The 15,673-nt window shown below is 34.3% G+C and overlaps 1 protein-coding gene across 5 annotated transcripts in view; it reads left to right on the top strand.

The window, feature by feature from the left end:
- The first annotated feature begins 4,226 nt into the window (after nucleotides 1-4,226).
- ICE2 (interactor of little elongation complex ELL subunit 2) overlaps nucleotides 4,227-15,673 on the top strand; it is a 42,943-nt gene continuing 31,496 nt past the window's right edge. The window contains exons 1-5 of one of the 5 annotated variants that reach the window (XM_081291088.1): nucleotides 4,227-4,298; nucleotides 5,273-5,395; nucleotides 7,180-7,284; nucleotides 13,465-13,726; nucleotides 14,783-14,902. In XM_081291088.1, the coding sequence (XP_081147214.1) occupies nucleotides 5,355-5,395; nucleotides 7,180-7,284; nucleotides 13,465-13,726; nucleotides 14,783-14,902 (528 nt within the window). In that variant the 5' untranslated portion in view covers nucleotides 4,227-4,298; nucleotides 5,273-5,354. Of the gene's footprint in view, nucleotides 4,373-5,272; nucleotides 5,396-7,179; nucleotides 7,285-8,226; nucleotides 8,314-13,464; nucleotides 13,727-14,782; nucleotides 14,903-15,673 lie in introns of those variants that run through there. The other 4 variants (XM_081291087.1, XM_081291091.1, XM_081291089.1 and 1 more) reach the window with 4 other exon arrangements.

A 15,673-nucleotide genomic window follows, 5' to 3' on the forward strand; every position in this document is an offset into this window, starting at 1 on the left:
ATATTTTATAATTTTTGTTGGTGGACTTCTCAAATATCTTAAATTTCATATAACTTCCCCTTTGTGGAGAAGAAGTTGCTTCATCTATCAATTGTTCTATGGTTCATGCACAATTCATTTTAATTTTAGCCTCACCCCAAACTAACAAAGTGATCTCCTACTGAGTCCCATGGCCACCACTTCTACCCTTGTCTTTTTACCCAAGTAAAATGCATACCACATCCAAAAGACAAATATACATAACTTTTAAATTACTTGGAATTATCTCTGCTATCATTGCCCTTTCTTTTTTGGGATACTAAGTATTCCTTATAAAAGCTCAGCTTTCACATGAACAATTATAGCTGGGCCTTTTTTTTTAAGCCAAAGGACTATATAATACAAAACACACCAAAATATATTTTAGAGAATATTATCTTTTGCCAGGAGCCATGGTACACACCTGTAATCCCAGCCTCTCAGGAGGCTGAGACAGGAGAATCACAAATTCAAAGCCAGCCTCAGCAACTTAGCAAGGTCCTAAGCAATTTAATGAGACCCTGTCTTGTCATTAAAAAAAAAATAATAAGAGCTGGGGATGTGACTCAGTGGTTAAGCACCTACGACTCAATGGTTAAGCACCTCTGGGTTCAATCCCTGGTACCAAAAAAAAAAAAAAAAATCTTGTAAGCAAAACAATCTGAACACTTTAGCTATTCTAATCCAACACAGAGCCAGAGTATTTTGCTGGGTTTTAGGATTGACGATGGCTCCTTACCCACCTGAAATACCATTACTGACAATCTTGATTTGACAAACTGGTATTAGCAACAATATTTCCTCAAATTTTCTAATCAATTACTAGACTAAAACCTTTTTGCCAAAGGACCATTTCTGGATTCTCATTCTGCAAGCATCTTATGTATGGTTTATGAAGAAATTCAGTGAATGAAGTAGTGATCAAGCTAAAAACTCTCCAAGGTTGTGTTCACTCCAAATCAAGCAAAGGAAGCATTATCAGAGGGGTAGGAAAATGACTCAGTATTGATAAAGTGATTTTAAAAAAGACAATCTTGCACATTTCTCTGTCTTTATGTAGACTACAAGAAGAAATATACACCCAGTAACAACTGAGATCATTTCACTTAGCCAGTGCTTGTAGCTTTAAGAATTTTTGAAATTTTGGTCCCATGAAACATTATAAACTCAAAACAAATACAGAATGTTATAAATTCTTTCCAAGTTTCTCATTCAACTTCTGGGTTTATTTGTTCCTTAGTTCAGCAGAAATGGAAAACCAGATCTTTCTTTTACTTAAAAATCTCTCTCTCTCTCTCTCTCTCTCTCTCTCTCTCTCTCTCTCTCTCTCTCTCACACACACACACACACACACACACACACACAAATACTCCACTCACTTTGGAAAGCAATGTGGCTCTTTCTTAAAAACTTAAACAAAAAATTTACCACTCAGCAACTCCACTCCTAGACTACTCAAGAGAAGTAAAAACATAAAGTTCACATAAAGATTTTATGTCAATGTTATCAGCAATATTATTCATAATAGCCCCAAAGTGGAAACCATCTGAATGTTCATCAAATGTTGAATGGGTAAACAGAATGAGAAACATCCATAAACAAGCACTTAGCAGCAACACAAAAGAATGGCCTACTAATACATATGGAGACATGGATGATCCTAAAAACACTATGCAAAGTAGCCAGCTGCAAAAGACTACATAGTCTACATTTACATGAAACATCTAGAAAGGACAATATACAGAGCCAGAAAGTAGATTTGTAGTTGTCTGGAGATAAAGGTAAAAAGGATTAACTGCTTTGTGCACAATTAATTTTTTAGGGTAATGAAAATGTTCTAACAGTGGGTAGTATTGATGGTTGCAAAACTCTGTACATCTACTATAAGTTACTTCATGGTATAATTAAAAGGAGTGAATTATGGTATGTAGATTACAGTTCAGTGAAGCTGCTTAATATACACACACACAGAGGTTCCCATAACCAAAAGAATAAAGTCCAAAATTTTTAGAATGGCATGAAGACCAGCTCTGCCTCCCTTCCCCTTTCTAGTCCAATGATCTTTTCCCCTCACACAATGCTGATGTCAGCAAAGAGATACCTGCATGCCCATGTTTACTGCACTACTATTCACAATAGATAAGATATGGAATCAGCCTAAGTCCATATCATTAGATAAATGCACTAATATGGTATATATACACAACAGAATATTATTGCATTCATAAAGAGGAGTGAAATCCTGTTATTTGCAGCAAAATTAATGAAACTGGAGGATACCATGTCAGAAAAATAAGCCAGACACAGGAAGGCAAGGATTTAATGTTCTCTTTCCTATGTGGAAATTAAAACAAGAAAGTCAGTCTGAAAATAGAACAGTAATTACTAGGAACCGGGAATGGGTGGGTGGGTGATGTGAGGATAGAAGGGTGAATGGATATGATCCATGCATACACAAGTATATGATGTATACATATATGAAAATATCACAGTAAATCCAATTAATATGTACAATTAATATGTTAATATAATAAAGACCTTAAACAATTTAAAAGAGCCCATGTATATTAAAATTCTCTAAAGCAATCTGTAAATTGTGTTCATCAGTATGAGTTCCTTCCTCTTTGATGTTCACATAGAATCTTCTATATGTCTGTATGCCGTTTCCTCTTTGTATTATAATGTTTGTTTACAATGCTACCTCCACTGATTTATTCATTTCCTATATTTTAAAGAAAAGCATATACTAATACCTATTTGTTGAACATTGGTCTCTCTTCTTAAAAGAGCACTGATCCCATCATAGAGGCTCCACCCTCATGCCTTAATCTAAACTAGTTACTTTTCAAAGAATAACCTGTGGAAATAATGAAGTTGACAAAAATCATCACTGTTTTTCTTAAGATTTGCAGAACTGAAAAACATCTTGCGACCAGGCAATTAAGAGCAGATGTGTGTCGTTTGGCTATAAGCCTCCACTTGTGAGCAGGCACCCACCAGTCTGCAATCATCAATCTCCTATATGAACCGCTCCTAAACCAGTTTTCCTTAAAGATTGTCCTCTAGAGAGATACTTCTCTTTCAGTCTGGTAGCTCATCTCTCTACTTCCTTTTTCTTGCCTCTGGACTGACCAGATTCTGTCTTGCAGGAAGTTGACCAAGTCTTTGCACATTTAAAGCTGCTTTTCACAACTCACGTTAATTTCTCTCCCTCTCCAACTGTTTTCTATTTACCTCTTGTGTTGGATTTGTATTGCTGTGATAAAATACCTAAGATAAACAATTTGAAGGAGAAAAGGTTTATTTTGGCTCAGCTTTCAGTCCCTGGTGACTTTTTACCCTGGCAAGGCAGAACATCATGTACTGCTCAGAACATCATGGCACAGTAGAATGGTGGCAGAGAAGCAAAGAGAAAAGGGCTGAGGGTCCCAATATTCCTTCATTGACAGGCCCTCAATGACTTAACTTCACCAAGACCCTACCACATAAAGAAAGCACTGTCTCCTAAGAGTGCGACAGGCTAGCCAACAAGCCTTTAACATATGGGTCTTTGGGGGAAGAGTTAAGATCCAAAACATAACAACTTTCTTGTGTAGTTTATCATTTTCTATTGTTTCATTTTAATGTAAATACCTTAAGAGTCCCAGAGATCAAAAGTTCTAGAAAAAATTATATTGAGGCTTAGTCTCATGTGTACCCAGCACCAAGCACGCTGTATAAAGTGCTTAATAAGTCTTTCATAAAACATGAGAACAAAAGCAGACTAAAAACCAAGGGACCATTAGAGGAACCTTACATCAAAAATGGAACGGGGAGCGGCAATGAGGAGAAATGGCATGTAGTGAAGCCCTACTTTGTGCCAGGTACTGTGCTGAGCACAACTTCATCCCTTGCTCCATTTAGGCATTTCCAAAACCCTATGAAGTACATAATATCATCTTCATTTTACAGATGGGTAATTAGGGTTATAGGGAAATTAAGAGCTTGGCTAGGGTCACAATCAAATCTGTGCTTTTTCCAATTTATCACCACACCCCCGCCCCGCGCCCAGCCCAACAGAAACACACCAAGATCAGGGCTTTCTATAATAACGAAAAGTCCCAACCCCCTCTACCCTTCAAGAACCAGAGGTTTTGCAGCCAGAACCACCAGCAAGACTCACGCAGGCGAGCCGTGCCCCTTAGGCACGCAGGCCCCACCCACTGCGTCTCGGGTGGCGTCATCACGCAGAGCCAAGTCTGCGCGGCCACGTCCTTTAAATTAGCCTTCTCGGGACGCGCGTGAGTGTGCCGAGTGGGGCGGAGCGAGTGTGGCGTGGGGCCCGCGCCGGGGCCGAGCCGCCGCGGACCGTGAGGTGGGCGGAAAGGCTGCTTTGCAGTCCAGAAGCGGCAGGGAAGGCGCCGGGAGCGCTCTTGAGGGGCGGGAGGAAAGAATATGGCGGCTCCGGGCTCTCAGCTCCCGGTTCTGGCGCGGCTTCTTACCCTGCTCTGCCCACTCCTTTACCTGCCTTCCTGCAACTTGCTTTTCTTTCTGCCCTCTCTTTTCTGTCAGACATACCTTTTGCCTTCATCTGCACATCCTCCCCAGCCCCACCCTGATCTAAGTATGAAAGGTGCATTGAGTGGGAGCTGGTCAGGCCCGTCAGGGGCCAAGATACAGATTCCTAAATTTGACTTTTACCCCCTATGCCATTTTATCAGCCTACCCTGGTAACATGGAGAGGTCAAGCCCGATTTTGAGGCCTGATAATACCTGTGAGTGATCCTGTGAATTGTCACTTTAAGTTTCCTGAACCTGAGTTTCATCAAATGTAAGGTTTTCTTTGAAAGATCTAAATTTCTTGATAGCTAGGCAGCTTTTGCCATGCATTTGTCAGAATATGCCCCGTAATAGTATATGATTGGGGAAATGGAAGCAGGATTCATTTTGGCAATAAGGGAATTAGGCAGAGCTAAGACCTACATCTCCCTTCCATGAAATGATCTAGTGTGTAAGCAGTGAGAACACCATTCTGTTTTGGCTCTTATTTCCTCAGTGAGTATCCTAAGACTGACCCTCCTGGCATAAGTTAAATGGAAAAGGACTTATTGTACTGCTCTGATGCAAAGAACCTTGGGAACGTTCATCTGTCTGTTGTAGGTGGCCACTGTCATTTTAGGGCATATGTTCTTTCTCACCTAATAAAGTGCAGCTGGGCCTTGGCCAATCCCTTGCTTTTGATTTTGACCTTTTGTTTTTCCTCGGTTGAGTGTAGAATCTGGAGGGATCCTACCTCTTGAAAACCTTACTTCCCACCTGCCAAATCGTGGGCTAGAGTGAAGCAGAAATCTAGGAAGATGAGCTCCAGCATGACCATGAGTGAACCAAGGCTAAACTGGTGAGTTCTCTCTCTACCTAATCAACTGAATAGGAGTGAAGTCCAGCTGGTGGTTGACATAGGAAAGGAGAGCTTTTGGCCCAAACAGGTTTGGAAGAAATAAAAGAGGAAAGATCAGGATCTCAGAATTTATCCTGTTCTCATCTTCATGTAATAAATACTTTTGAGATATAATTACTGCACTTCCACTCCTAAAGTGACGATTGAGCACTCAAATTTTTATTAGATATAATTCCATCATGTCTTTATTGTTGGTATGTTGTGAAGGAGAGGTGCTGGAATTTTCTTAGTTCTAAAAACTTTCCCATTTCCATGCAAATAATAAAAAGACCATCTTTAAGAATAGACACACTTCTTTTTGTTATAGTAGAATCTATCTCAAAAGATTATATAAATGCAGACTGTATTCTGTATTTTAGAAATGTGAGAACTTTGCTAATAGAGAACCCAGGTAAGTAATATCATGGTTTTGTAGGCATCTAACAAATATAGTGGTTTTATGTAACTATCATATTGCTATACTACATTGCTGCCTTAGTTCATTTTAACACACATTTACTAAGCCAGCAAAGGAGGATACAAAAGTCACAAAGAGATGACAAAGATTTTTAAAATAGTGCCTGACTTAAAGAACTTTTAAGTCAATATGTTCAGTAATGAACAGTGTTTGCATCTCCAAAGAATTCCATAATACCTGAGGCCCTTGACTTTGTTTTAGAATTATATGAGGAAACCTTAGAATTTAATGAGATGTTATGGAAATATTACCATGCTGAAATAATAGGAAACTTTACCATGGTCCATAGCAAGTAAGAAATTCTGATTTTACTATAATACCTTAATCATAGTGTTAGTTTTATTTTTTTCTCTTTTTTGGGTAAATACCTTTAAAACAGTAAAAGATAAACATGAACCATATATGCTAGGATTTCCCATTTGGAAATGGGACTAGAAGTTGCATTTGATTGGAGTGTTTTGTTGTAGGTTTTAAGTGACATGCACATTTGTGTTCCTGGCTAATATTGTAAAGTAAGTGTTCAGATGATGTGCAGTTATTCATATATGCAACTGACTGTGAAACCAATTGTAGTTTAGAACCTTTGCACAGGCTTTGGAACTGTCCTTTTTCACAAAATCCTGGTAATCATTGTACTCCCTGGATTCTCTGTGTTTTCAGTTTTTTAACTTCACTTGCCATCATTTGGGGGAAAGCTTACTATCTGGAAAGCATTGGTTATGTTATATTAGCCTCAATTAATTACAATGTTATGAAAAGTCATATATTATTATAGAGGTGATTTTTAGCAAAGGCACACCATTTATCCCATTTTCCAGTTTCAGAAAAATAGGTTGGATGTTCAGTCTTTTGGACTAGAACAGTAATGCATGAAACAAAAATAAATTGAGAAGCATTTTTTTTCAATAATCAAGCATCTTAATGTTATGCCTCACAACCAGAGATGAGTCCTGCCCATGACAGACTCTTGATTGTACTTCATTCTGTTCTATCTTTAACTCAAACCTCTGACAGTTATTTAATTGGGTACTATAGAAAAAGAAAGGTTGATTGTTGGAGTTATAGAATATCATAATCCACCTGAGCTTGGTGTCTGAAAAGTAAAACATCTAAGTTCACAGATCTGGTATATGAAATTAAATATTAAGAAGTGATTGGGAAAGGGTTTGGATAGAGGGTATATAGTCAGAAATTAGATACTATTATGTTTCTTTGTCTAACTTGAGATTTTGAAATGTCAAATGAAAGTAAATTACTTTGTTTCTAGGGATGTTTCCCCAAAAAATGGCCATAAGACATTTTTCTCTCGAGAAAATTATAAAGACCATTCCTTGGCTCCAAGTTTAAAAGAACTCTGTATTTTATCTAACAGGTAAAATATTTGATTATTTTCATATTTAATTGTTTTTTTCCTGATATTTGAAGTTTTATAATTATCTCCATTATTCAAATTATAGAAGATATAAAATGTAAGAAAGCTATTGTTAACACTTTGGTATTTGCCTTTCTTCATATATTAACATATACACACAAAAAAATGGGATCATGCTATAAAAACTGAAAAATACTGTTTTAAACCCGTTAAAACTGTTTTATAGTTTGCTTTTTCCATTGAAAATAATATTTTGTCACAGAACAAAAGAAGTCAATATGAAATAATGTATTTCTTTCCATGTCATATATATATGTATTTTAATCTTTTCCCCCTAGTCTTGATGGTTATATATCGCTTTGTTGTATAGATGTGTTTTTAATTTATTTAGCTAGTTCTATGTTGTATTCCTCTTTTTTGTAGTTACAAACAATATATTGGTGAATTTTTTTTGCAGTTATTTCTAGAAGATAAATCCACAGAAATTGAATTGTTTAGTTAAACAGTAAATACATTTTAGAGTTTAATAGATAGTGCCAAATTGCCAAAGATTTTTTTTCCTTTCTGGTATGAAAATCACTACTCAGTAGTAATTTTCACTTCTTACTGTTCACTTGCCTGTAGCAGCTCTTTTCTTTTTGATCGACTATTTCTACTCTATTGTGGATTAATCTGAAAACCAGCAGATGCAGAATTAGGGAACTCCCCTAGGGGAGTTCAGCATTCACTTTTATCCTTTTTCCTTTTATAATGGACTAAGCATATCCCCCCCCTTATCAGTATTACCCCCTCTTTTTCCTGTATCTTTGTTCTCTCTCATTTTCAATCATCTCAATCAGTGTATGTATGTGCTTAATTTTTTTCCTGTTTAAAATAATCCATGAACACCACATGCCTGACCCCCACCAGTTACTTTCTTACTCTTCCCTCATTTGTTCTTAGACTTATTTAAAGACTAATATATGCTTACTGGAAAGAAATGAGGAGCCAAAAAAGCTTTAAGACAGAGAAAATGATTAGCAGAAAATAGTAAGTTCTTCCTTGTCAACAATTACTTTATTGTGAATGAATTAAGCTTCCCACTCAAAAGGCAGATTGACAGAATGCATTAGAAAACACATTTATTTGTTTTTTTTTTTTAAATAAAAACCTCTTCCATTCACTGTATATCCCACCCACGTTGCACTCTAATCTGACGTCCAACCTCACTACTGTACTAAACTGCTCCTCTCAGAGGCATCAATGAGCTCTCAGCTCTAGAGCGACCTCACTCTCTTATCTTTTTCATAGTATTTTGGTTGTGGCATTTTTCAAAATATTTTGGTATTCTCATCTCCAGACTTCTCATTGTGGCTGATCATAAGACACTTACATTTTAACAACAACTGATATTGCACTCTAAACTCAGCCTTTTGAATCTGAACTTCTTAGGATGAATGATGAATTTGTGGAATTGACTTAGTTTATAATAGGTATATGCATATTGTAATACACACAAAAATTAATATAACTGTTCTTTTTTGTACACAACAGGAACATAGTATGTATAGTAGTAAGTGGAGGGTATGCATACATTTATTTTAATGTATATTGCCAAATTGGTATTAAAAACATTAACAGCCAGGTTCAGTGGCACATGCCTGGCTTCTCAGGAGGCTGAGGCAGAAGGATTATAAGTCCAGGTCAGCCTCCACAATTCAGTAAGATAAAAGAATTTTAAGAAAGGGCTACAGATGAAGCTCAGAAAAGCACCTCTGGATTCAGTCTCCAGTAGTGCGCGCGCGCACACACACACAAAAACCACTTTCAAATGTTTTGGTGATTCAACTTGTATCATTTCTTAGAAATAACTGATTTCATAAACTTAGCAGTTAAATAAAGAATTGCCATTGATTATTTGAATCAAAGAATGCCTATCAAATTCTAGTATACTAGGATTTAAAAAACATATCTTTACCTTTTATTAAAAATCTTCAGCTGGGCATAGTGACACATTCGTATAATCCCAGTGGCTCAGGAGGCTGAGGCAGGAATATCAGGAGTTCAAAGCCAGCCTCAGCAACTTAGAGAGACCCTAATCAACTTAATGAGAACCTATCTCAAAGTTTTAAAAAAGGAGGTGGGGGTAGCTGGGGATATGGCTCAGTGATTAAACGCCCTGGGTTCAATCCCTGGTACCAAAAAAAAAAAAAAAAATTAAAAACTTCATACCATTTTTTGAACTTTTTATCTCAGCCATCATCATTTTAAACTAAAAATTTTCTATTATTAATCTTCATCATCCTGCCACTGCTTCTTAATTTAACCGTTCTTTTCAAGTCCAGTTTTTTCACCATATCTTAGGTGTGGGTTATATAGCCCAGCTTTGTATAAAGGAGAGGACGTTTTGCTGGCAAGTGAGTATTCCAAACTCCTAATAATCTTTTTTCTTAAACTATATTTGCTTTTCTTTACATTTTTATGCAGTACAAAATAATTCATTAGGATAATTTACTTTTTAGTATTAAAACAGACATAAGAAATTGAAATGTGTTTCTAGATTGTTTTCCTAGCCTTAAGTTTTATTAAGTATTACTACAGTAAGGAATGGATTTGAGCCTTTACTAATTTACAACTGTTTTCTTGGGGAAATACCAGGAAGAAATATAAAATTATTATCATCCCGAATTTTTTTTTTGTGCTCATCGACAGTTGGAAAAATATTGATACCCTTATTATTGCTACTTTCAAAACTAGGAGGTTTTCTTTAACCCTTTTCCTCATCTTTCCACAAAAGGCTTTTTACTCCTAATTTCAACATAAAAAGCTTTTCTTTTGCACCATATGTGTTTATAAATGAAAAGACTGCTAAAACAGTGTTTTGCATATAATAATATTAAAAAGTTAACAGTGTTATTTTTATATGAAACATTACAAATAAATTATGTTTTTAAAGAATGTTTGGAAAGTTTACCTAAGAATAAACCAGAAAATTAAAATGCCCTGTGAGCCATTTATGTAGAAATAACCATTATAAACATTTGCCTTTTTTAAAAATTAAATATTCTGTTTACAGACATTTGTAACTGAGTTTTAAACTAACAAGGAGGAAACGACTTAAAATAGAAAAGAAATGAAGTTTTAATCCTTTCAACATAAAAAGTAAATCAAACACAGAAGATAACAGGTAGACATGAGTTGGAGGCCAAAAGCATAATTTCCAAATGCTACTTATAAAGAAGCTGCCAAATCGGTAGATAAAAGTATAGGAAACTAACAGTTGGGAATTTTCCCCCCATAGACATGTTAAGTAAAAAGGAGACTGGGTAGTTGACAAAACAAAGGGAGGAAGCTTCAAACTATCAAGTGAAATAAAATATAATGTTGTAAATGTGAATAGAAAAACCCTATCAGATGCTTTTGGTTCGCACTCTGATGAAGATTTTGACAGTACTGCACTTGGAGATGATCTTGATGTGCTGCCATTTCATTCTTTGCTGAATGTAGCCAATTTAAACTGCTAGAATTTCTTGACATTCCTACTCTGGCATATCTGAGTCAGCATCTTGTTGCTGCAGCAGCTTAATTAAATTTGCCAGTTTGTGCCACAAGGACAGACATGTTCTCATATTCAGAGAGACAGCTGTGAAGCAGTATTGTTAAGAGTTTCGGACACAATACTGTTAAGTTTGAATAGCTCTCAAGACATTTTCTAGTGAAAAATCAATTTTCTGTAATACATTTCTCCCAAGATGAGCAGTTAATATTCATTTTGTTAACCTAAAATGTGCTTATTTTTGTATAGTTATTGGAGAAACTTAGTAACCAAGTATGTCTTCTTTCACATGTATTGTTTCTAGAGCCAACCTGAGCATTCTAATTTTATTTTCCAAAAATTTTTCCCCATTAAAAAATCAGTGCTTTTAATTAGCTTTTTATTCATGGTTTGCTCTAAGAGGGTACTTTTGAATATTTTGTTTTATATGGGGGAGGCCTAAATCTTTTCCACAAATTACTATTTTCAAGTTTTGGAATTTTTACCATATTTATTCTAGTATTATAAAGTTGATTTAAAGCAAGTCAGTGCTGCTTTTGGATGGGGCTTAACTGATCCTCTGTCTAGACATAGATCTAAATTAATGCTTTGCAACCTGATCAGGCCAAAACCCTCCCACTTTTTTTATTGGTGCATTGTAGCTGTACATAATAACTTCAACTTTTCATAACAAATGTATGTAAGAAATAAGACACTTCTGTTACCAGCCTGAAGTGAAATGAATAGCTAATAATTACCATAGACATAATTTAAAAAAACAATACATCCTAAGTACATGAATATAAAATGAAAGGAACGTTATTTACATTATATATGTATTTTAATAGGTAAATTGCAATGAAATCACTATGTCAGATGATATAATAATGTAATGAGATGCAGTAGTTAAAATTTATGAATAAGGTTGGGAGGGCTGGGGTAGGTAGTTCAGTGGTAGAGCACATTTTTAACGTGTGATTTTTGCGTTAAAACAATAAGATTGTATTTAAGAGAAGTTAGGTAAACTATATCACAAAAGAATGATAAGAGAAAATAGAATATAGTGTTAGGATAACACTTTAAAAGCTGTGCAAGACAGTTTTACACATTGTAGGCATCCAGTATTCCTCTCCGCTGAATACCTTTAAACCTCCCCTTTTGTGATAACCCATCTGTATCTGTATATTTCTCCTTCCTTCCCATTTTCCCTCTTAATCCCTGATTATTATGTCTTTAGAATTCTTCTCAGGCTCCTATTTGATACTTTCCATTTGGAAACCTAGAATATTCATAGCCACTTCGGATTGATATACATATTTACCTTTCTTCTCCATTCATTTGTCTAATCCACTTGATCTTGAGATTCTCGAAAGCCTAGACTGTACTGTATTCAGTGTTTGTTGTATTTTCAGTATCTAGCATAGACTTGCACATATAAACATCAATAAATATTAATAAATGGAATGAAGAATGAATTAATATAGACATCCATCTTTCTTATTAGTTTTTCTTCCTCTGTGGATTATTGTTTAATTTGGAGCTAAATTATAAAAATAATGGCTGTCATGGAAATTAGAGTTATAGAGACCAAGAAAATGAAAGTTTTTGGTGGAATTATAAATTCTCTTCTTGAAAATGTTGATTACAATAACTGAATAGCAAAAATAAAGACAGTTATGAACAAGATAAGAAATTTGTAGTCATATGCATTAATTGAGGTGGTATGGTGACCTCTTTAAAAATTGAGATTAGCACTTTATAAATAAATCTGATAACAGGTTCTCTAGCTATTCACTACTTTTTCTTCTAGTATATTACATTACTTTATGCTAGGATTTTACTTTTGCATAGAGACATTTTCATGGACTTAGACATGTACAAGACTGATAAAGGATTGTACAACTTTCTAAAACTACTACTGCTTCCTTAAGATATAACTTATAGTTGTTGGAATTTTCTTAATTAATTTATTGCTTGGTACTGAACTAAGAGGTGCTTTACCACTGAGCTACATCCCCAAACATTTTAACTTTTTTATTTTGAGACAGTCTGGCTAAATTGCTGAGGGTCTCCCTAAGTTGCTGAGGCTAACCTCAAACTTTCCATCCTCTTGCTTCAACCTCCCAAGTTGCTGGGATAACAGGTGTGTGCCACTTTACTTGGCTCTGTTTAAATTTTGAGATAAGCAAAGGAAACCAGAGAATTTAGAATTGCAGTAAATTTACTAACTTTAAGTTTGTAACCCTATTTTAAACTGGTCTTAGTAGCTTTTTTTCATTATATAACTAATATATATTACTGGAGAATTTAAACATTAAAAAAGAACTAGCATTGTAATAAAATATAAATACAAATATAATGAGCAAGAATGATTTTCCCTCTTCAATAAAAGGGATAAAACTTCTAAATTGAATAGTGTAATAGTATGTCTCTTCCTCTTCATCAGGTAGTTGGAGGTAAGTGTGCAATGTGATTCATTCCTGCAAAATACTTAATCTGTACTAAATGACTAAACATCAAAATGCAGGTGTCAGAGTTAGATAATAATCCAGAATTTACTCTGTTAATCATGCTATATTCTCCCTTATGATTGAGAATCTTGAAATTCCATGATAGTAATCTTCATGTGAAAAGCACATATTTGTAAATTGTATTTTTTTTTCCAGACGTATAGGGGAAAATTTGAATGCCTCAGCAAGTTCTGTAGAAAATGAGCCGGCAGTTAGTTCAGCAGCTCAAGCAGAGGAAAAAGTTAAAACCGCAGTTGGAATGGTTCTTCTCCCAAAACCAAGAGTTCCTTATCCTCGTTTCTCTCGTTTCTCACAGAGAGAGCAAAGAAGTTATGTGGACTTGTTGGTTAAATATGCAAAGATTTCTACAAATTCAAAAGCTATTGGAATAAATAAAAATGAATACTTGCAGTATTTGGTATGTATTTTATTCTTCAGCTTCACTAAAAAAACAAAAATTACAAATCAGGAAAAATTTTTATTTTAAATTTTCTTTTATTATTTTAGGTACAGTCATATTTACAAAAATGAAAAAGTAAGAAGTTTACTTGGCAGAGCATTGGTGCCTTTTTTGTTGGTCCTTTCATATAGATCAGGCATTCTGAGCATGTCTCTCTCAAGTTATAGTAGAACTTTACACACCTTATTGTTTCAGTTTCAAATTATTGCTCAATTATTACTTTAAGTAGTTTCCACATTCTCAATTATATATGTGATGCTATGCTGAACATCGTTTTAGCAAACTCTTTGTTCTTATCTGTGATTGCTTCCTTAAGATGAAATTTTTAAAATAAAATTGTCAGATCAAAGATCATGCATGTTTTCAAAGTGACTTACACATGCACCAGGATAAATTTTTCTGCAACAAGTTTAAGCCACTTTGTTTGTACCACTATTGTATGAAAATCTTTTTAAAAACTGCCTTCATTAAGGTAGTACATTACCTTCTTTGCCTCTAATTGGATATGGGTAAAATGGTGATTTCTTGTTTTACCTTAATTTAATTTACATTGATTACTAATGAAAATAAGTATTTTCTATGTGTTTTTCAGCCATTTTTATTTCTTTTTTTTTTTTTTTTTGTATCTTGCCTGTTCATATTGTTTGCTCATTTTTCTATAGGGATGTTTGTCTTTTTTATTTTTAATATATAAAATAAATTAATTCCTAAGAATATTATAGTATCAGACATTGGCTTTTCTGTTTTTGTGGAGTTTAAGTTTTGGGGATTTCTTTTTTTTTTTTTAGTTTTTGCTGGTGTTGAACCTAGAGCCTCACAGATGCTAAGCCCATGCTCTATCATTGAGCTACACCCCATTCCTAGAGTTTATATTAACTTTTATTTGTGGTTTCTGCTTTGGATTTGATATGTTAATTGTTCATTAAATTCAAATTATTAGAGCAGTGATTGAGAAGAGATTGCTTTTTAATGAAACTTCTTATTCCAAGACTTGTCTGCTTTTTAAAAATTCAGGATATGAAGAAACATGTGAATGAAGAAGTTGCTGAATTCCTAAAGTTTTTACAGAATTCTGCAAAGAAATGTGCACAGGATTATAATATGCTTTCTGATGATGCTCGTCTCTTCACAGAGGTAAAAACAAAATTACATTTATGTAAATTTCTAAGTGGATTACAGTAATAACATTCTAAAAATGTGTGATTATCTAGCAAAAAGCTTAGAGAACTGTCAGTATTTTCAGTTTAGAAAATCAAGTTATATAAAGTTGTATGTAGGTCTTTTATTCATGTGCTGAATAGTAGAAATATTAACATCTCAAAACTGTGTACTGTAGTATATTCATGTGTTTGTATCTTTTAATGATCTATCTAGATTATCCTTATCCATGGAGAATACATTCCAAGAACCCCAGTGGGTGCTTGAAGCTGAACATAATACCAAACTCTACATATACTACATTTTTTCTGTACATATATACTTATGGTAAAGCTTAATTTTTAAATTAGGTACACTAAGAGATTAACAACAATAAACAATAATAGAACAGAATTATTATAATAATGTACTACAATAAAAGTTATGTGAATATGGTCTATCTCAAACTCAAAATATCTGTAAATACTAAGTATTCTGTCATTTAAACTACTTATACAATTGTTCATTTTATTTTGTATATGTAACTTCTCCATTAATTCATGTATTTGGGAATTTTTTTGGAGTATTAAACTTTATTTCTAATAATTCATGCATCTGCTTTTATTGAAATACATTGTTGAAATTTTCATGTGGCTATATTTGATGGTTTCTTAAGTAGCATAGAAAATGTGTGTCTTTAATTTTTAATTTTAATAAGATTGCTAATTTTAGTATTATTAAAATCAGTATTTTAGGAAACTAGGTTAA

The sequence above is a fragment of the Spermophilus citellus genome, assembly GCF_964194105.1.
Source record: "Spermophilus citellus genome assembly, chromosome: 4".
Lineage (NCBI taxonomy): Eukaryota > Metazoa > Chordata > Mammalia > Rodentia > Sciuridae > Spermophilus > Spermophilus citellus.